We start from the raw sequence: 20857 nt of genomic DNA, 5'->3' as shown, positions 1-20857 counted from the left end.
TGATTATTCTTGGAACTTCAAGTTTCTTTTGAAATTTTTTGTTTTGGTAAGAGATCTTTTTATCATTTTGGATTAATTCTTGAAAAAATGGAAGATACAGAAATTTCACCTATAGCCAATCCTCTTGCTGGACCAAAATTAACAAAAAAGTTATTCAAATTGGTAAAACATTGTTTGAAACGCATTTATTACGAGTTTTTTAACATATAAGTTTATTATTATTTATTAAGCTGCTAAAGAAAAAACACTTCGTCGTGGAGTGAAGGAAGTTGTAAAAAGTATAAGAAAAGGAAAAAAGGGGTCTGATTTAATTAATTTATGTTTTCGTGTTATATTTTATAATCAAATTTTCAAAAAAACATATAAAAAACATGGTTTTTCCTTCACCTAAATAATTGCTGCAAAACTAAAAAAACAACTTTCTTTTATAAAAATTTTATCGGAATTAAAGATTGTGCGTAATTGCTGGTGATATCTATCCAATTGACGTCATTTCACATCTTCCTGTCTATTGTGAAAAAATGGATATTCCATATGTATTTGTTGGATCAAAAGCAGATTTAGGAGCTGCAGCAGGTACAAAAAGGCCAACTTCTTGTATTCTGGCAACTGATCTGGATAGCTCAAGCACTCCAGAAAAAATTAAACAAAAATACACAAAACTCCGCTCTGAACTTTCAAAAATTTCAGGCTAAAGTGAACTTTTGCCAGTATTTTTATAATCAAATCACACGCAAACAATCCATTTCATCAAAATTTCAATAATTTTTAATTTTTTATGGTGCTGCATCTGATCTTAAATTCCGCTATTGCTCATTTGAAGAAAGTTATTTAAAAATGAGAGCACACGTTGTGAACTACAGGAATGTGAAGGAGAAAGGTTATATATTGATTTATTATAAAATTATTTCAATTGGAATATTTGTGTATTTTATTGACTTTTTCAGTTGCAAAGGCAAAAGGAAATGACGTCACAATTCACTTCAAGGTTAATTGCTTTAAGTGATTCTTGCGATTTATTTTAATGTTTTTCATCCATTAAATAATTTTAGCAAGCACGTGAAATTGCTGGAGTTCTTCGTCACATGAAATTGAAAAGAGCAAAACAATTTCTGTGCCACGTTATTCAACACAAAGAAGCCGTTCCATTCCGTCGCTATAAATACGGTATTGGACATAATCCACAAGGAAAGGCATGGAAATGGTCTCAAAGCGGGTTCCCTGTTAAAGCAAGCAGAGTTTTTCTTGAATTGATCCGCAACTGTGAAAGCAATGCAAAGGTATTGTGTTTATTGTTGTGTTTCGCGCTATTTTATCAAAAACATCAATTAATATTATTTAATCAACTTTTTGAATAGAAAAACAATCTCAATGTTAGAAACTGCGCAATTGCTCACATCAAAGTTAACAAGGCTCGTATCCACAGCCGAAGAATGTATCGTGCACATGGTAGAATTAACAGTATGTTTTTGCATCTTTTAAAATGAAAAGAATTGTTTTAAATAAATATTTTTTAATTCTTTGCTTTAAATAGGATTCAACAAAACTCCATGCCATATTGAAATGATCATGACAGAAAAAGGCATCTCTGTCCAGAGAGCCGCTCGTCGCGCAAGAAAGGAAGCAAAGAAGGAGTAAATAAAATTATATCATTTCGTCATGCCTTTTGTCAATTCCTCTTCAGCTATACAATAGAAAAAACAAATTTAAAGAACAATGTTTTGATGATTTCCAAATATTCTTCATTTTCAAGTGTAAACAGATTGCATTAGTAGTCACAAAAAGATTGAAAAAAAAAATTAATATTACACTTTTAAGCACTTTTGGATTGAATTGCTTTTATTTGATTGCTAATGAAAATTGAATTATATTTAATCCAATTCGAATATTCTGAATCATGCAGAGTTATTTCGCTTCCATTTAAACAATGTGAAGCGAAAAAGAAAAAAATGACAAACCACTATTTTTGAGACCCGTCTTTTTTTTCATGAAAGAGTAAATTAAATGTTTGGAAAGCAAATACCAAAGTTTAGGATTGTTGAAACCAAAGATAAAGGAAGGGTTTGTGTTGCAGAACAACCGCTTCCGCCAAACACAATTTTACTCACAGAACCATCCATTGCAACTGTGTTATATCCATCATCAAGAACATCTTTTTGTGCTTACTGCACGGATCATCTTCCAGACAAAGGTATGAAGCAAAACAAATTTGATATACTTTATTACAAAAATTTTGATGAATACATACAGGATTCTCTTTTTGCGAAGAATGCAGAAGAACTTTTTATTGCTCTGAAGAATGTAAAAATGCAGATAAAATCTTCCACAAATACGAGTGTAGAGCGTATTGCAACGCGCCAGTTGAATTTTTATCCGATGCAGATTCTGTTCATCTAATGAGATTGATCTCTGTGTTTATTCACAATGAGCAATTACAAAACAGATTGTATTCTGATTCATTTCCCACCGTTAAGCCGTTCGACTCTCTGACTCCTCTTCAGCTTTTGTTCGATCTTGTTGGTCACAACAAAGACTTGGAAGAAGAATATATTTTGTCTCAGACACCTGTTGTTGAAATTGCCCTTTCATTTTTATCTGACAAAGAAATGCTTTTGATGCTGGAGAATATTGTGAAATTTGGAATTCATCAACAGCTATGCCAAATTTGTGGACAGAAAAAGAACATCAACCCTCAAACCGGAAGACATTCTTGCTTAACAAAAGATAGTACTAAAACGAACGTTTGTTGCAGAAGTAGCGAAGCAATTGCAAAAGAAATAGAGCAGTTGTATCGAATGTGGGAAATGCACAAGGAAGGAAAACTAGAATCATTGGATGACGCTCGGTCCGTTGATGACACAATACCGATTCCATCGAATTATCCTCGGATATTCTTGAAATCATTACTTTTACCAATTTTGATTCAAAGTCAATCAATTTCAGATTGTAACGCTCATACAATATTCCGCGATGTTGGCTTTGGACTCTTTCATACAGGCTCTATGTTTAACCATTCATGCTGCCCCAATGCAGGGTTTTGCCACACTCAACGTGGGCAGATTGTTATTGCAACCATTCGTTGGGTCAGGAGTGGGGAAGAAGTTTGCGTAGATTACTCAGAATTAGGAATGTGCGTAGAGCGGAGACAAGGCGAGCTGCGGGGCACTTATGCGTTTGTGTGCGGATGTGGAAGGTGCGTACGGAGTGTAGTGAAAAAGTATGGAGAAGGGGTCAGAGGAGGGCAAGGCTGGGGGAAGATGATGAGGCAGTGGTGGGGACGAAAAGCGTTGATGGATAAAGAAATTGAAGAAAGACAGAAAAGGAGAAAGGAAGCAAATGAAAAGGAAGTTGATGAATCAACAGAAGAAAAACGAGAAAAAGTCGATTATTGCGCCGATAGCTCGGGAGCTAAAAATGAAGATGATACCAAATGGGAAGAAATGTTTGGATCGCTCGATAATCAAGGTGGATTTGCAGGGTCTGTGGGCTATCTTATGGGTGAATTAGAACTGAATGAAATCGAAAGCAATTTATCATCAGCCTCATTGCCTTTTGGATCTACTGGTGGCTCGCTGACAATGGGCGGAGGAGAAATGCCGCCAGGGCCAGACTTTGGAGAGGAAATTGTCGAAGAGGTGGAGCAAGAGATCAATCAGCAAAGGCAAGATGAGCTGCTAGAGCAAAAAAGAATGAAGATTAAACAAGAAAAAGATGCAACAGAAGCTTCTGTTTGCGAAGCGAAATCTGAGGAGAAAGAAAGCGAAAAGGGCAAACAAGAAATTGAACACGATTTAAAAAATGACGAAGACAAAAAAATTGATGCTAATAATAATGATGATACAGACATTGACGAACATCCACTCACTCGAATCGATCGTGAAATTCGCCTCTCAAAAATCTCACAACAGCTCACAAACCCAGCCGAGTGGGACGATGTGCTCAGTTGCTTCTGCTGTTTTGAGTGCGGAGCTCCGATGCGGACTGTGGGAAGAGCAGATGTTGTGGCAGAACTTGAAAAGCGAAAGTTGCTAATGGAAAATGGAGAAGGTTGCACGGATAAATCGGTTGAAGATGCAAATGACGAACAAAAGAAGACAATCACAGAAGAATCAAATAATTTGACTTCAGCTTCTACATCGCCAACGGCTTCAACTGAAAATGAAAAAGGCAAAATCGGAGCGCACTCAAATGCGAAAAATAGTTCACTTAATCGCATTTTAGAACGCTTGGAAGAGATGAGACGAATTGAAGAACTGAAAGACGAAACAGAAAAACTCAAAAAATACAACTTGCGTGAAGACGAAATTGAGTTTGAAAAATTGATGGCGGCTTTCATGGAACAAATTGACGGAAACGACGACGAAGAAGACGAAGACGAAGAAGAAGAAGAAGATTCAGAAACAAATAAAAGAAAGTTATTGAAAAAAGCAGCACTCACTCCTTTCTCATCTTCATATCTTGATCATCACCTTATCTTCATCTGCCGCAATTGTCCAGCTTCTCACCGTATAATTGCTGGTAACCGCGCTATGCTTTTAGAGAAACGAGCTGGCGAAGCGTTTTCTCATGCAAACGATATTGAAGTGGACTGCGACAACTTGGGGAAGGGGATGGGATTTGCTTTCTTCCACCGCTCGATGCTGGAATTAAACACAACAGTGCAGCTGTGGAGAAGAGTGCTCCATCCATTCCACGAGACAGTGATCGAGGCGATGTATGCCTCGCTCATCCTGCTTTACTCTGCTTTCACCTCTGCGAAACTGTGGGGCAATGACTTCAAGGATAAAAAGGAGACTGGAAAAAAGAAAGGACAGCGCGGGAAGAAAGGGAAAAAAGGAGAACATTACTTCGAGAAGACGCCATTGCCTATTAGAGGAAAATCAGCTGAGCTGGCTGGAGTTGTGGCTGATGATTCATCTTCTTCTGATGATGATGCACAAAACAAAGAGCAAACTCAGTTCTCTCCTGAACAGCTTGCAAAAATACTTTCCACAGATGAAAAAGAACTGTTCCTATCACCGCTTTACTATCCTTCGGTGATATTGTCCATCTGCAGATACGTGTATCGAGTGGTTGGGCTGCTGTACTATCGAGGTTATCCACGAAGAGCACTGGACATAAAAATGTGTGGACTCATTGCGCTGCTCAGCTGCGATGATGCACCAGAAAGCGATGCATTATGGCAAGTCGTTCAGAAGAAGAAGAAAAGAAGTAGAGAAGAGAGAATGAAAAAAGAAATTGCAAAGAGAGAAAAGGAGAAAGCTTCAATGCTGACTAAGCAAAAGAAAGCAGAAAAGGAGCAAATCAAAAAGAAAAAAGCAGGCAGCACTGAATCCGATAAAGATAATGAACAAAAAGGAGAAGCAGAAATGACCGAAGAAGGAATCGATGAGCGTGTAGCATCAATGCTGGACTCGCTCACAGGTGCTGCTTCAGAATGGACAGGTTTATCGGCTGAGACGATGTTCACTGAAGAGCGTGTGCTCAGAGAGTACCATCCAGTGTACTTCTCTGCTATGTCGATGCTGGCACAAGCTGCGGAAGAAGGAGAGCTGTGCTTTGGAGCAGAGCATTGGGAAATAAGGGAGTGCAGAAGTTTAATGGACGGTGGGTGGAGGCGGATGATGACATGGCCCCGAAGAGAAACAATTGCAAAAAGGCTGCATGCAATGGAAGAGGAAATGAAGAAAAAGATGAGGCTAGAAGCAAAAAAGAAATCAGGTATGGTTGTGGATTTGGTGGAGAATGATGACAATGATGGAGATAAAGGGAGCACCGAAGAAGACGGAGGAACGGGAGAAGAAGACGAAGTTAGGCGTATTTCATCCACAACACGACACCGCAAAGATGAGAAAAAAAGGAGAAACAAAAGGGAGAAAGAAAGAGGAGGACTTTTGAATGAAGCAACTGGTAAAATTGCAAAAGCCAGGAAAACAAAAACAAAAATTAGTGATGAGGAAATAAAAAATCCACCAAAAAAAGAATCAAATGATAGCAAGGAAATTGATCGGAAAGAGGAAAAATTAAGTAAGAATGTTGATTCCGTGTTTAGTAAAAATGATAAAGATGATAAAAGCGAAGAAGATGAAGATGAAGATGATGATGGCAGCGAGGAAGAGGAAGAAGAGGAGGAGGACAGCGAAGGCGATGACGACGATGATGACGACGATGAGGAGGATGAAGATGAAGAGGAAACTGAGGAAGATGAAGGTGAAGAAGAGAAAAAGGAATAAAATTCAAACAACACATAAAGAATTAACGTTTATTTATTGTTTTTATTGAAAAGGTTAATAATCAGCAGAACAAATTAAATGCGTTTTGTGTGAGATTTAGTCTTTGCGTTATTTTAAAATCTTAAATTATTATTTCGTTTACAGATCATTTTATTCGCATAGGAACAGAAGTTTGATAAGAAAAGAAAATTTTTGAAAAGCATTTGGAACAAATTTCATTTGAGAGACGTTCATGTTATCACTTAATTCATTTATAATTTTTGTGTGATAATTGTTTACAAAAATGTCAATCCTGAGAAGTAAGCCCCGTTGAGTTCTCAAATCAGCACAATCAATAATTATCCCGACAACCCAGATAACTACTATCTAATTCGATGAATCATGATGAATATGAATGACTTAATCAGAAGTCACATTCAATTTCTTTCGAAATGAATGCAACCTTAAATCAATCTCATCCACCACCAACTGTTTCTTACAAAACAGTTGCTTTTACAAGGAACTTTATCAGAGGACTTTCCCCAAAGCGTTGTTCGACTTATCACATCCAACAACCCTCAGAACTGGGATCTCTCAAGGTCATTCTTTAACTGACTCTGATTCGGTTTTATACCAAGAAATCACATTCAAGATCATTAAATGGGAATTGTTTGATCATAACTCAAACTGAAATATATGTTGAAAGATTATTCTCTTTTTGCATGTTTAATTTTTAATTTCAAAAAGACAAGAATATAATCATTATTTATCATGTTAAATTTTTGAAAATATGTGTTTAAAAACACAAAACGAAAAAACTCTTATTCGAAAATTTTTATTAAGATTATGCTCCAAATCCATAAAGTGTTCTTCCTTGGCGTTTAAGTGAGTAGACAATATCCATGGCGGTAACTGTCTTCCTTCTGGCATGTTCTGTGTAAGTCACAGCATCACGAATGATTCCTTCAAGGAACATTTTCAAGATGATTCTTGTTTCATCATAGATAAGGTTGGAGATTCTTTTCACGCCTCCTCTGCGAGCAAGACGACGGATGGCTGGTTTTGTAATTCCTTGGATGTTATCGCGAAGCTTGCGATATCCCTTTGCTCCAGTTTTTCCGATACCTTTTCCTCCTTTTCCACCTTTTCCACGTCCAGACATATTTACAATATTATTAACTTTAAAGAATAAATTGAATAAAATATTTTCGATTTGCTTTTATATCCAAATTTTTGATACCATATTTATTAAAATGGACAATTGCCATAATTAATTTCATGTCAACTCTTGAAGAAATAATAAAGCAGCGAAAAAGTCAACTAGCAGCAAATACTGGGAACAATAAAGCTAAATGGTGATTAAAATTTGTTTTTTTGAAGATATAATGTTCGACAACTTCTATTAAAATTTGCATAGGAAAAGAAGAGGAGAAATTGAAGTTGAAGAAGCTTTAAGAAAGCAAAAAGAATGGAAGGAACAACAAAGTTTGAATTCTATATTCATTATTATATCATAGTTTATTTCGTTTACTCTACTTGTAATTTACAATGTTATTAGAAATTAATTTTGAAAAATCATCACTTCAAGAATTTAAGAACAAAGAGCAAAAGTTAACTTCGACGACCGATGATGCAACAGTATATTATTTTATTGAAAATTGTTTATCATAATTGTGTTATAGACTTCAAATTTAGATAGCACTTCAGATGATAGCTCGAAAGACATTGTTCTTCCACCCATTCAAGAAGTGAGAGCAGCTCTTCGAAATTATGGTGAACCTTCAACGCTTTTTGGAGAGACTGATCTTCAGCGTTTTCAACGGTTTGAGCAGAAATTCTTGCTTTTCAACTTCTAATTTATTTCTTCAATCAGTCTTCGTCTTTTACAATTGCACAAAGATCTGACAACAGGTCAACACAAATGGCAAGAGTCACAAGTTACAAGCGTGAGCACAAGCAGAGGCTTTCTTTTTGGAACTTTTAAGTGGGATATTACATACGTTGAAGAAGAAAGGGAAAGAGAAAAAGAAAGAAGTGCTGAGGAAGGAATAGCAGAGTCATCGTCTTTAAAAAGAGAATCAACAGATGAAGATTTATTCGATAGCAAGAAGACAAAAGATCGTAAAAAAGAAACAAAAGAAAAAAAGGAGAAAGAAGCAGATAATGAAATGAGTGAGGATGAAAACGAGACATTTGAAAGATTGATGAATAAAAGCAAAATGACAGATGTGCCAGATTCGCAAATATCAACTCAAAAGGACGATTCAACATCTGAAGAAATTCCAAAAGCAATGGACAAATTCGAATTTATTCTTTTTGTGCTTTTGGTTTGGCTTGAATTTTGTTTCATAAAGTTATTTAAAAACATATTTTATTCTTTATTTTATTGGTTTCACTCTAATGTCAATGTCATCATTGAATTTTTCTTTTTCTTTTTTTCTTGAATTATCGAACAGAAATATCTTCGTCTTTGGGATACGACACTGCAAGAAAGACCAGATCATGAGGCAAATAGTGTTGAAGGACGAGCAGTTTGAAATTGTTTTTGTGGGAATTTTTTGTCAAATTGTTAAATAACTTATTGTTTTATATATTATTATTATTATTATTATATTTGATTGATTATTAAAATTTCAATTTTTTTCCCCCATGTACTCACAGGAGCTTGCAATATTCAGGCAATGCGATGCATATATCAAACCATTATTTAAGCATCTTAAAAAGAAAAATCTTGCACGAGACACTCGCGACCTCATATTTGGCATCTGCCAATCACTCGAAAAGAAAGACTTCATCAGAGCAAACGACTTGTATCTTCGAATGGCAATTGGCAATGCCCCGTGGCCTATGGGTGTCACTATGTCCAGCATTCACGACAGATCGGGGCAGAAAAAGATTGCTGCAGAGTCTATTGCACATATCCTGAATGATGAAGAGCAGAGGAAGTATATTCAGTCTGTGAAACGTATCATCACATTTGCTTCAAATAAATATAATCCAGCTCCTTCAAAGACAGTTGCTTGGAGATGAAAAAAGCCATTTCCTGCTTTTTTTTATATAAGATAAAATTTGTCTTTCACAACATTTGTCAAATCTTTGTTTCAAAGGTTTTTATAGAGTGATTAATTTCACCTCTATCAATTCAATTCACTGCTTTTTGTTTCAAATTTTCATGTTTTCTATTTTATTTGATTTTTTATACACTTCTCATTTCGTTTCTCAAAAGAACTTGTGAAATGAAGTGAAATGGAAATTGCCCCAAACATCTGAGCTGTTTGTACGCATTGTGCTGTCAAATACTTCGTTGTCCGTTGAAGATGACGCTGAATCGCTTTCATTAAACAGTAACTCTTCTTCTTCATCTTCTTTATCTTTTGCTTCTTTTTCCGATTTATCCTCATTATCTGCTTTGTTAGCAGATATATCTTCATTTTCCTCACTTTCATCCGTTTCTTCTCTTTTGTCGCTTGCACTTCCTTCTGAACTTGAAATAACATCCTCATCCAATCCACTTTTGATTTCTTCTTCTTCACTTTCCTCTGTCTCACCATCGATCTCATTCGACGAAGCAATTTCAATCGCGTCCTTCATGTCCAATCGTGAGCAGAGATGTTTTTCTTGTGGAATCATCATCAGATTCGCAGACCAGCTCAGATGCGACCGCACTTTTTCTGTTCGGTGCCTTTCTGCCACCATCTCATCAAAATCGTCTGTTTGTGCCTTTCGCTTTCTGTCCTGCAACTCCCACAGCAGGTTTCCAATCACCGATCCGCTACATCCACATCCGCATTCCTTGTGGCACAGTCCAGCACATTCACACCCACAATCGCGAAAATGAGTGCAACTCGGAAGAGGAAAGAACGAACTCAAACTGCATTCACAACCCAAAAGTGTCTGAGTGAAGATGTCTTTTGACCAAGCACAGCTCCTCACCGCTTTTAAAACAATGCTCATTCGAAGTGGACTTTCAAAGGAAGATTTGTGAGAACTTTCTGAAATTGGAGAGATTGAATGGAGCAGCACATATAACAGCCAGATGAAAGGATTGACAATGGAAGTTTCAGATTGAATTGAGGAAGACAAAAGACTGCGCACCCTTTCTATTTGTGCACGGGAAAGTTTCAAAGAATCATTGGAAGCCAAAGACGAAGATGTTGCAAATGACCCTTGAAGAGAGCTTTGAAGAGAGCTTTGAAGAGACAAAGGCAAGCAGTGTTGAAATCCAGCAATAACTGCGAAGGGGTTATTTGGTCTCTGAGCTGCTCTGTCAAAAAATATTCTTTCGTCTGACAAAAAAGTGATTTGTGAAGAAAAAGCAGCAGGAAGAGGGACTTTTCTATGTAAATTCGCCAAAAGATTGAGAAGCTCGGTGTTTCTGGGGAATGACTCCAACGAATGCAAAAGAACATTCAGATTCACCTGCTTCAATTCTCTCAAGTCCTGAAACGAAAATCTATTAACCCACATTTGTGTTGTTGACTTCTTTGCTTTTTCTTTTTTCAGAAAAAGTGACGATATGCGGAAAAGGATAGAATCACACAAAGTTGAGAGAAATGTCAAATGTTGTTCAAATGAGGATAACCATCTTCCAATCTCCAAAGCTTCTAGCCCAAAATCGAGAGGAAGATTAAATGCATCGAAAAAGCCTGGATGAGGTAACGGATAAACAATCGACAATCGCGATGAATTATCATCCTTTTCTGAATTCTTTGAAGTTTGAAGTTTTGCTTGTATTTGTGAATTAGGCTTTGTGAATGATAGATGAAATACAACACAAAAATGAGATGTGATAAGTTCAGATTCGCAGTGAGCAAAGCAAGATGACAGAAGGTTTGATTTAGCATGTTCTTCTTCTGAAGGGTCTATGCTGATTGTGTTTGAAGCTGGAAGAGAAAGAGGCAAATCTGAATAAACGTGGCTGCTCCGCATAAAAGAAATAAGCATTGAAGAAGGGCGGGGAAGGAGATTGAGGAGCACTGTTATTTGTTTCATTGAAAGAACTTTTCGAGAGGTGAACAGTTGGCTCATAATAAACGACAAGTAAATGAAATATGAACAGACATTGATGAAAAAACGATGTAATTCATCCAAAAGCTCAATGTGAGAGGAAATCAGAGTATTCGAAGAAGAAGAAAGTTGAAGAGGAGATAAGAAGAGAAGCAATGAAGTTGTCCAACATAGTTGAGAAGATAAAAGAAAAGCACTCATTTGCTGTGCCGTCGGTATTATCGCTTCCAAAAAGCTTGAAATGCCTGTTTGATTTGCTTTGCTTTCTTGAGAGTGAAGCGAAGAAGTCGACTTTAAGTCAGATGACGAACTAGAAGATGCAGTTTCTTCATCAAAAGATGATAAAATCAAATCATCTGACCATCGATCTGGAGCCCACTTCTCAGCAATCTGAATGCACTTGCTCAAAGCTTCTTCTTCAAGAACTGCAGCATCTTTCAGAACAATTCTCAAACATTCTTTAAAAAATACAAAATGTGATGATTTCATCAGGCTGCTAATGCCCAATGATTCGGAAGAAGAAATGGATGAATTAACTAATGTAACAGCATAAGAAGATTTGTGTTGGAATTCAGTAGCGGTTTGCTTTTCTTGTTCTGTTTTCATATTCTCCCAGCACAGTTTCATTATATTAACAGTTTCTTCGACTGCACTTTCTGAGGAGATATCTTCAGAACTAAGAATGCTTAAAACTGAATGTGTTGCAACTGTTATGAATGAATTATGCTTCAACGGTTCTTCTGACAGAACAGGTTGAGAAGAAAACACAGAATGAAGAATAGTTGCAGTTGTTTTTGTCGCAAGCTTCCATCCGCCAACGTCAATTAATGAGCAAATAAAGCATTGCCATAGGAAAGGGTCTTGAGAAAATTCTGCAAAGAAAGGTTGTGCAAATTGCTTCAACTGTGAAGCTAATGACTTGTTCTTTGGCACAACAGAAGTAGAATTGCTATCAGTTGATTGCGTTATGATTGCGTTTGAATCAGATGCTTTAAGTTGCTGAGAGTGCAGAAGAATAATCCATTGCGCAAGCTGGTTTGAGAATGAAGTTATAACATCTTTCATTAACATCTGGTGAATTGATGATTGAGATGAAACGTTGCAGTGTTTTGACAGAAGATCTCTTATTTGAGAAAGAAGAGTAATTGCAAAGTGTAATGAAGAAGATGATGCTTTCTTTGAATGAAAAGGTGAAATGAATGAAGATAAATGAATGAAATATGGATTGTTTGTATGAAAATGATCCATGAAAGATTCTGAAAACGATGACAGGTCGATAGAAAGTAGATGAAAATGAACAAGCAAAAGCTGTCCGATTTGAATGAAAAAATCCTGAAGAAGAGCTCTCAGCTCCAGCGAAGATAGAGAAGAAGATTTATGGTAGGTGAAAAATGGATCAATTAAATATGGCTCAACATCAGAAAACAGCACAAATCTATCTGGTCTTCTGTCTATCAATTGGACATTCTCTGATATTCGTAAGGGAAACGATGCGGTTTGACTCACAATTCTCTCAGACATGGCCCAAAGGAGTTGTGGAATGGATTTGATTGACGATGAAATTGTAGATGGAAGTTGTTTCAGTATTGTATTTATATTCTGTTCATCTAATGTTGTTTTTTTGAATGGAGTGAATGCTTTGCCTTCTCCATTTTTTCCCTTTGAAGGCTTTGTTCTCTTCACTCTCTCCCAAAACATGTTCCCGATTTCATCCTCGCCCAGAATTGATTCTTCATCCACAATCCAGTTCCTAATACGTTCTTTCACTCCAGTCCAGCTCCATCCAAATGGACCTCTTTTGCGTTCTTCTTCTGTTAACTCTTCTGGTTCTTCATCGTCTTCCTCTGCTTCTTTTCTTTTCCTTTCATAAACAGATTCCAGAAGAGAATCCATCCAACGTGAAGACTTTTGATCAGAAGCATTCTCAAAGAGAAAGATTGAAGATGCCATCAAAACAGAGAGCTGAGCGTGGAGAAGAGCAAATGCAACTTCTTTATAGCCTGCGTGAGCATTGATAAGGCAAAAGCAAATAAACAAATGGAAGCTTAGAGACAAAAGAGTGGATTGGGTGATTTCTGATGGCCGAGGCTTTTGATCAGTGATCAGATGGATCAAACGCGAAAATGTGTTTTGGAGAGATTTCATTGAGAATGTTGTGAAGCTGCCAAGAAAGTTCTGAATGTATCCAGTTAAAAGAACAAAAAGTTTATCAGCAACTGTTTTCTGCTTTAATTTTTCGGCTTTTTGGACGCTGCGAATTGTTCTTTTTTTGAAAGTCGTCTCAAAAGGATACGAAATTTGTTTTGACGATTTGTTCTCGATATCATTTCTTGAGTAAGACTCTTTTTTCTCTTTAACATTTGAGCGTCTGTCAAAAAATATCTCATCCTCTTCTTTTTCATCTTCTTCGCTACAAATCTCGCTTTCATCTTCTGAACTCTCTTCCAGCTCCTCCTTCTTCAGCTGCAGTGTTTCTCCAATGATCCTTTCCCATTCCCCAAACACAAATCCCAAACCAGAACACGATGCCTCCAATCGTTCTCTTTCGAGTGCAGATAAAGACGAAGATGCTGCTGAAGTGGTCTGTGTGAAAACTGAAGAGGCAGATGAAAGAAGGCGGAGATACTCCAACGAAAGCGCCTGTGAGGACTTGTTGTGCTCCATCCCTTCCAAAAGAATGGAAAGTTTCTGCTGCAAAACAGCGATGGACGGAATTGAAGCTGTTGACGAAAAAACAGAATTTGATGACTTCTCAGCATTTGAAAACAGTTTTTGTGTCTTTGGCAGCTGCCCCGTCATTTGAGCTTCTTGGATATTTGCAAGCTTTATCCACCATTTTGCTGTGTGTGGATGTTTTGTTGTCATTCTGCTGTAGAATGCTGCTATTTCCATTGCTGGAGGCATTTTCAACATGTCTTGTGATTCACTTGATGCGACACTACGATTTGATTGGGGAAAAAGTGCAGCAGATGCCATTTCTTTTGCATTTTCTTTGGATAAAGCTCCAAATAAAGAAGATTGTTGAAGAGGGATGAATGAATCAAAAAGCACAGATTCATTATCATCACCTGATTTTTGGTCAGTTTGTGTAACCAACCATTCCCAGCCGCAGACCAGCTGTTGCTTGCTCTTTTCTGACGCATTTAATTGTCTGCTGTGAAAAACATGAGAAGGAATCGTAGATTCAAAAAGGTTGGAAATTTGCTTATTTCGTATTCCTCGCTTTCTCTCTTTTTTCTCAATTTTCTCGCGTTGCTTTTGAAGAAGACGAAAAGAAGCATTTCTGTTTGAATATTCTGTGGTTTTAATTATCTTTTCCCAGTTGCTCCAAGAAACGTCCGTTCCAATCAGCTTGCAAAATGATGGACGATTATATTTTGGTACATCTTCTGCTGGTGGCTCAAAAATAATTGCATTTGTCAGATCTTGTGACTTGTCGATAATAAAAAGGGGTCTTGTCATGGAGTCAGCAGTAGGAGTGATAATCATTGAACGTGACCTCACTTGCACTCCTTCTTGATTTTTTTGATATCTTGAGTGTCGAAACTTTATCTCTTTTTCCAATCGAGGAATGTTGTGCCAATTGTAAAATGTCGGGGATTCTTCATATTTTTCCTGCTGGTTTTTATATGTTGCTGAAGTATTTGAACTTTTCTTTTCAATGGTTTTGATGAAAGGAGACGAACTTCGTGATAATGAAGATTTATCTCTGGAATGAGACTTATCATGATTAGAATCAACAGAATTTCTGCGACTATGAAAACGTTTTTTGTGTTCATGAATGTGACTATGACGATCTTTGAGATGTTTGTGATGATGGTGGTTACGTCTTTGTGAGTCTTTTGCTTTTTGATGAACAGATTCTGATATATTTTCATGTTCACTTTGGCATTCACTTCTTTTTCGTTTTTCTGGAATTAAATCGTTCTGAAATTTTGAATCTGACAAATTTTCATCTTCATTCTCTTTATTTGTTGAGCTTTCTTCTTTTTCTTTTGAGAAACATTAATAAATGTAAAAATATAAATATTGTTGTAATACAAATTTTGAGAAAACAATATACTTTAAAAAAGGTGCTCAAAAAAAGTGAACATACTTTGAATAGTAATTTTTTGTTTGTATTTCTCCATTATCAACGAAAGTTTCGATGATTGAGAAAGAGAATCCGTATCAGAGAAACGAAATCCTTTAAGGCTACTAAAGACTACAAAAGAAATATTTTTGTAAGTGACATTAAAATAAAAAATAAAATTATCTGGAAAATTGTCAAAGCATTTAAACCTTCGTCCTCATTGCTCATAACAAATAAATATATAAATTATTAAGGGTAGAATATCTAATTATTTTGCTCATGGAACCCTCGAAGCAGGAAAAAGAATGGAAAGATGATGAAACAAAACCCGTTCAAGAAAGAGCAAATTCTTTTTTTAATGCGTTAAAGCTTGAGCAACTTGTCCAAAGTCATCCAGAAACTGATTTTTCTTTTTTATTTCAGAAGCTTCATGAATGGTCACGTCCAACAAAGCGTAAGCGATTGTTGCAATACCGAACATTTGAGCATGTGTGCATTTCTGTTTCTTTGATGTATTTTAGAGATTTGTTGCACATTTTAGGCAATTGAACTTTTGAAAAGAAGCAAGCGAATTCTTGTTTTAACTGGAGCAGGAATCTCTATATCGTGTGGAATTCCAGATTTACATGAGGGATCAAGTTTGCATATTTTTTGCAATTTTCTTTTTTGTCAATTTGGAGGTCTTTCGGTTAGAGTTTTATCAGGAATTAAAAAGACGAGGAATTCCTTCTCCTGAAACCATTTTCCATATTAATCACTTTAAAAAAGATCCTTCATTGTTCTATAAGCATGCAGGTGCTATGCTTCCATCAAATTTTGAGCCGAGTCTTACGCACTATTTTCTTGCACTTCTCGATAAGAAAGGAATTCTTCTGAGGGACTACACACAAAACATTGATAGTCTTGATTCAAAAGCGGGAGTCACAAATATTTTGCATTGCAACGGAAGTCTAGGAACTGCTTCTTGTTTGAAATGTGGCTACATTGTACCAATCGAGAATATTGAAGAGTATTTTAGGCGAGGAGTTTGTTTGAATTTTCAAAGCAAATGTTTAAAATGTGTAATATGAATCGTTTTATATTTCTTTTTAATCAGGAAATAGCTTATTGTCCTCGTTGTAAATGTTCAAAAACAGAAAATGAAGACTTAAAGGAGAAAGAAAAAGCAACATCGGAACTCTCTTCTTCATCTCAATCCAATTCAACTTCTCCAATTGGCTCATCTTCTTCGACATCTTCTTCGACATCTTCTTCGACATCTTCTTCGACTGAAGAGCTTCTGCCTGTCTTTAAGCCAAATGCTGTTTTCTTCGGTGAGCGTCTTCCAACCGTCATCAACGATTACATTGATAATGACACTGAACACTGCGATCTTGTTCTGGCAATAGGTTCTTCTCTGAGCGTGGAGCCTCTTCGCTCGATGATCTACGACATCCCACCTGAAGTGCCGCAGATCTGGATCAATCGAGAAGAGATGGAAGAGAACGACAGAGATGTCATTGCCAGTGGTGGTGTGACGGACATGTTTGGGAATCAAACTACAGAACACTTCGACATTGAGCTAATCGGTGATTGTGATGCTGTGTGCAATGCACTGGTAAAGGATTGCGGTTGGGACAATGATCCGTTCTGGGTTTCTGCAATGGAAAAAGACATGAAAATGGCAAAAACTGGTGGAAAGAAATCAGCTTTCGAAACCAGATGGAATCATCGCTTTGTGCCTCCAAATCACACTCTCTTTGTAAGTATGCAGTTTTGTGGAGAAAATTGTTGTGATAAAGAAAATTTCTTTGTTTTTGTTTTATCTGAATAAGTTTTTTTTTCCCAATATTTTAATTGTTATTTCATTACTTTTTTGTTTTTTGCTTCATTAAAACAGATCCCGAACAAGATGAGTCTGGTGATGTTACATTTGATATTGGAGAACTTGTGATGGCAGCAGAAGCCAATTGGGGATTTGATGATGATGACGAAGGCAATGAGCAAGTTAAGCACGATGGCAAACAAGACGAATGCAAAAAAGATAAAGGGAAAGATAATTGTGAATGAAAAAGTGATTTTGATAAAAAAAACCAAGAAAATAATCAAATAGCTTACAATTGGTCATAAAAAAAATACTTTAATGTTAAATCAACGTGTTGGAAAATTTTGTTGATACAATATTTCATTTCATAATGCTTTTTTTTTCTATGTTTGCTTTGTTTGCTCGACCTTTTATTTTTTACAAACTTTTAAAAATTATTTATAATTTTACGTACATTGATTCTTGATCATTTTTTCCCTGGTATTTCGAAAATTATTTTGACATTACATTTGATCAAATATTTCTTTCAATGATACGTATCCCGAAGAGAATTTTTCAGAGTATGGAATAAATTTTTATTTAAAAAATGAATGAAATTCTGCTTTGTTAACAACTATTTCCACACGTGTGATTATTTTTGAAAAATTTTATTTTTTCGTGTCGTTTATTTAAAAAAATTGATTTTTCTAAATTTTTTTGAAAAGTTCCTTTTGTTTAATTTTCAAATAAAATAAAATCTTCATATTTCGATCAAATTTCTGTTCCCAATCATGAAATTTCTAAAAAATGGAAATCATAACATTGTCCAGATTTTATTTTCATAACAGCAAAATTTCGTAAGTGGAAACGAAAGTTTGATAGAAATATGAAATTAATATTATATTTGAAAATTGAGCATAAGGAACTTTTTTAAAAATTTTTTGTCATTTGTTGTTCTCTCTTTAAATCTCTAAAGATCTTTTCCAAAGTTTCATTGAAATTTGTTCTTGAAAAAAATAGTGTCTTTAAAATTTTGCACCCATCTGAAAATAATCAAATCTAACAAAAACTTCAGTAATTCACAAACACTCACAAAGTGAATATATATAGTGTGTTCCTTAATATTTTGCAAAATAATTGAATGTGACCTCAAAATTGATGTGTGAAAAAAAAAAAAAAAAAAAAAAAAAAAAAAAACCTTTCACAAAAACAATCATCATCTTTATTTGTTACAAATTGCTGTCGCCTTATCCAACCATCAGACCCTTAATAAATCATATCTGTTAAAATTTTCAAAAGAATTTTTTCATTCCAGGAACGAATTGTTCGGATATCTGGAAGCTCCAAACTGCAACAAATTGAAGCTTATCATATATTTGATCATCGTTCATATGGATTAATGTGTGAAATTTATTAATATCGAATATTTTTTAATTATTCGTTTTGATTGCCCATTTTTTATTTTTTTTCTAATGGGGGAATAAACGGACTTTCAAGCTTTTCATGCACAAGGCATGAAAAAATTGTTTCACTTCTAGCATTATTAAGCTTTTCCAGATTTCAAACAAATTTGATTTTCATATCTGTAAACAAACATCATTGATGAAATAACAAAATATTTTGTGACCTCACATGTGTTTCAAAAAATGAACCCATTTATTTCTAATTTTTTTATCTCAAAAAGTTAATTGAAGATGCATAATTTTTCAATGAAAATGCCTGAAGTCAAATATTTTGTCCCAAATAAATATGGATCACTATAAATGTGTATATATTGCGTTCTGGTGAATGAACTTGAGTGAAAAAGATTTATCGGTTTCATAAGTTTTTCTTTTGATCGCAGTCACTCACCATTCACGCAAATTGGAAAATGTTGGAAACAGATATTCCAAAATTGTTATGGTTGTTTCAGTTCAAACAATTTGTCTATCTGTTTATTGGAAATGCCTTTATTATTATCAACTTCATGTCTCCCTTCATTTGAAACAGTATGAACAGGATTTATTCCAAAATTAGACCTCCACTTCATTTCATTCTTCTTATCTCAAAATACTTCGAAAACAAAAGTTTCATTGATTCGTTCCTTTTTCGACGCTTGAAAAATGAGAAAAGTGAAAATCCTTCGAATGTGCGAATTGCAAATGGACTCAACTGCACACCGAGCCTTGTCTGCCAGATTCGAACAGGATATATAAGGTTAAAGGTTATTGAGAATAAGAACATGTTGATGACTCAAAAGCAAGAAAAACGAGTCATGGAAATACTAAAATTTTTGTGAGAAAAAAGAAAGCAAATCACTCCGAAAACGCTTAGAGCCGTTGTTGCGAAAGTTTGTCATTAAACGCCTTCTCACAAATTTCATTATTCATTCAAAAAAAGGCATAGCGAGGAATTGATGGTCGTCTTTTCCAGCCTGAGAGAAGAAAAAAGAACAAATATATTACAACAAAGCATTATCACCTGGAAAAATCATATAATTCAATATGTGAATGGAAAACATTCATCCATGATCATTTGTGCTGATGAATCAGTTCATCATGCCCATAAAGATACAAGAAAGATGATTCTGATCGAAGGAATAAATGAAAATCGTGAAATGGATCACACGCCTGTTGACAGAGGAGAAAAAAGGATATCATTTCTCCACTGCATTTCACTTGATGGAACTTTTGTCCCTCCTTGTTTTCTTGTGCAAAAACCGTTCAACACAAGATCCCTTCGGTCTCTTGTCTATCAAATAGGAATTCATGGTTGTGTAGAAATCGGAAATTCGTCTTATTTCACAAAGGAGTTGTTTGAAATCTGGATTTAATGAAAATTTCATTCCTCATGTCAACATTAAAAAAATGATTATACCGGAGAATAATGAACAGGCTGTGTAAAAGCTTGATGGTTGCAGAATCCACCTGTCGGAAAATGTATTGACTCGACTTGCTAATTAAAATATAATGCTTTTGGTTTTTCCTCCGAATACAACACATTTGCCGCAGTCATTTATTTTTGACAATTTTCTCTCTCTGGATGATTCAAATTCAACAGGTTAGGTCGGGTTCAACACACGACAGAGTGGAACAACTTTTTTGGGTTGGAATGAACGCAATATTGCAAGTTTCTTCTTCTCCTTTTTTTTTTTTTTTTGCTTATAAAGAAAGTGGACTTGTGAATGTTTTTCACAATACTCCTTCAACAGTGCGGATCTTCGAAGAAAGCTTCGAAAAAGTGATTGAAATTGTCAAATTGGACTACAAGTCATTGCCACCGTCATGTGTTGACAAACAAGACTAACAAAAGGAGATGAGTGTGAAATAATGAACATCAATAAAATGCAAGTTTATTTTGGACTTCCGCAAAAAACAATACTTGGTGAACAATAGATATGTTTAAGAGTTTTTATCATTGGTATATAATAAAGCATTTTGAAAAGAATATGATTAAATAAACAAAATATTCATCAAATATTAGTTTTCTTTCTTTCTTTCTTTCTTTCTTTTTTTTTTTTTTTTTTTTTTTTTTTTTTTTTTTTTTTTTTTTTAATATAATTTAAAAAGAATTCACAATTAACAAAAACAGTGAATATCCGTATTATTGTACTCGTGAATGATTATCGAGGAATAATTTGCAGGTGAAGAAGTTCCTTCTTTCAAATTTGTATTTTTTTTGCAAATAAATGTTATGTTTTTTGTTTTCAAGAAAGATTGTCGGAAAATTATCAGAAATGATCACTTCAACATTATTGATAATTAAATTGAAAAAGAAACATATTTCCAATCAACTGTTTGTTGT

The 20857-nt window shown here is 35.3% G+C and overlaps 7 protein-coding genes across 7 annotated transcripts; 5 read left to right on the top strand and 2 right to left on the bottom strand.

Annotated features, from left to right (window-relative positions):
• Positions 1-46: 46 nt before the first annotated feature.
• On the top strand, positions 47-784 carry MONOS_16792 (putative Ribosomal protein L7Ae/L30e/S12e/Gadd45 family). The gene is made up of 3 exons (XM_067869664.1): positions 47-172; positions 231-300; positions 452-784. The coding sequence occupies exons 1-3, from the start codon at positions 88-90 to the stop codon at positions 693-695; spliced, it is 399 nt and encodes a 132-aa protein (XP_067729212.1). The 5' UTR covers positions 47-87; the 3' UTR covers positions 696-784.
• A 23-nt stretch (positions 785-807) lies between these two features.
• MONOS_559 (putative 60S ribosomal protein L17-2) lies at positions 808-1942 on the top strand. The gene is made up of 5 exons (XM_067875755.1): positions 808-880; positions 948-988; positions 1053-1280; positions 1359-1461; positions 1535-1942. The coding sequence occupies exons 1-5, from the start codon at positions 838-840 to the stop codon at positions 1636-1638; spliced, it is 519 nt and encodes a 172-aa protein (XP_067729211.1). The 5' UTR covers positions 808-837; the 3' UTR covers positions 1639-1942.
• Positions 1943-1978: 36 nt separating this feature from the next.
• Positions 1979-6972, top strand: MONOS_560 (uncharacterized protein). The gene is made up of 3 exons (XM_067875767.1): positions 1979-2191; positions 2251-6320; positions 6378-6972. Exons 1-2 carry the CDS (start codon positions 2005-2007, stop codon positions 6231-6233), a joined length of 4170 nt encoding a protein of 1389 aa, XP_067729210.1. The 5' UTR covers positions 1979-2004; the 3' UTR covers positions 6234-6320; positions 6378-6972.
• Positions 6970-7404, bottom strand: MONOS_561 (Histone H4). The gene has a single exon (XM_067875776.1). The coding sequence runs from the start codon at positions 7372-7374 to the stop codon at positions 7057-7059; it is 318 nt and encodes a 105-aa protein (XP_067729209.1). The 5' UTR covers positions 7375-7404; the 3' UTR covers positions 6970-7056.
• A 76-nt stretch (positions 7405-7480) lies between these two features.
• Positions 7481-9459, top strand: MONOS_562 (Pre-mRNA-splicing factor 18). The gene is made up of 7 exons (XM_067875787.1): positions 7481-7567; positions 7630-7697; positions 7771-7850; positions 7895-8034; positions 8086-8539; positions 8669-8743; positions 8874-9459. Exons 1-7 carry the CDS (start codon positions 7491-7493, stop codon positions 9240-9242), a joined length of 1263 nt encoding a protein of 420 aa, XP_067729208.1. The 5' UTR covers positions 7481-7490; the 3' UTR covers positions 9243-9459.
• On the bottom strand, positions 9396-15349 carry MONOS_563 (putative NRDE-2, necessary for RNA interference; the record flags this gene model as incomplete). The annotated part of the gene is made up of 2 exons (XM_067875797.1): positions 9396-15211; positions 15316-15349. The coding sequence occupies 2 exons, from the start codon at positions 15347-15349 to the stop codon at positions 9432-9434; spliced, it is 5814 nt and encodes a 1937-aa protein (XP_067729207.1). The 3' UTR covers positions 9396-9431.
• Positions 15350-15570: 221 nt separating this feature from the next.
• MONOS_564 (putative Conserved NAD+ dependent histone deacetylase of the Sirtuin family) lies at positions 15571-17340 on the top strand (the record flags this gene model as incomplete). The annotated part of the gene is made up of 5 exons (XM_067875807.1): positions 15571-15780; positions 15833-15929; positions 15985-16316; positions 16388-17036; positions 17171-17340. 5 exons carry the CDS (start codon positions 15571-15573, stop codon positions 17338-17340), a joined length of 1458 nt encoding a protein of 485 aa, XP_067729206.1.
• Between the last annotated feature and the right edge of the window lie 3517 nt (positions 17341-20857).

This window comes from Monocercomonoides exilis, assembly GCF_001643675.1.
Source record: "Monocercomonoides exilis strain PA203 chromosome Unknown scaffold17-1647472, whole genome shotgun sequence".
NCBI lineage: Eukaryota > Preaxostyla > Oxymonadida > Polymastigidae > Monocercomonoides > Monocercomonoides exilis.
This window is presented reverse-complemented; position numbering and strand designations above follow the sequence as displayed.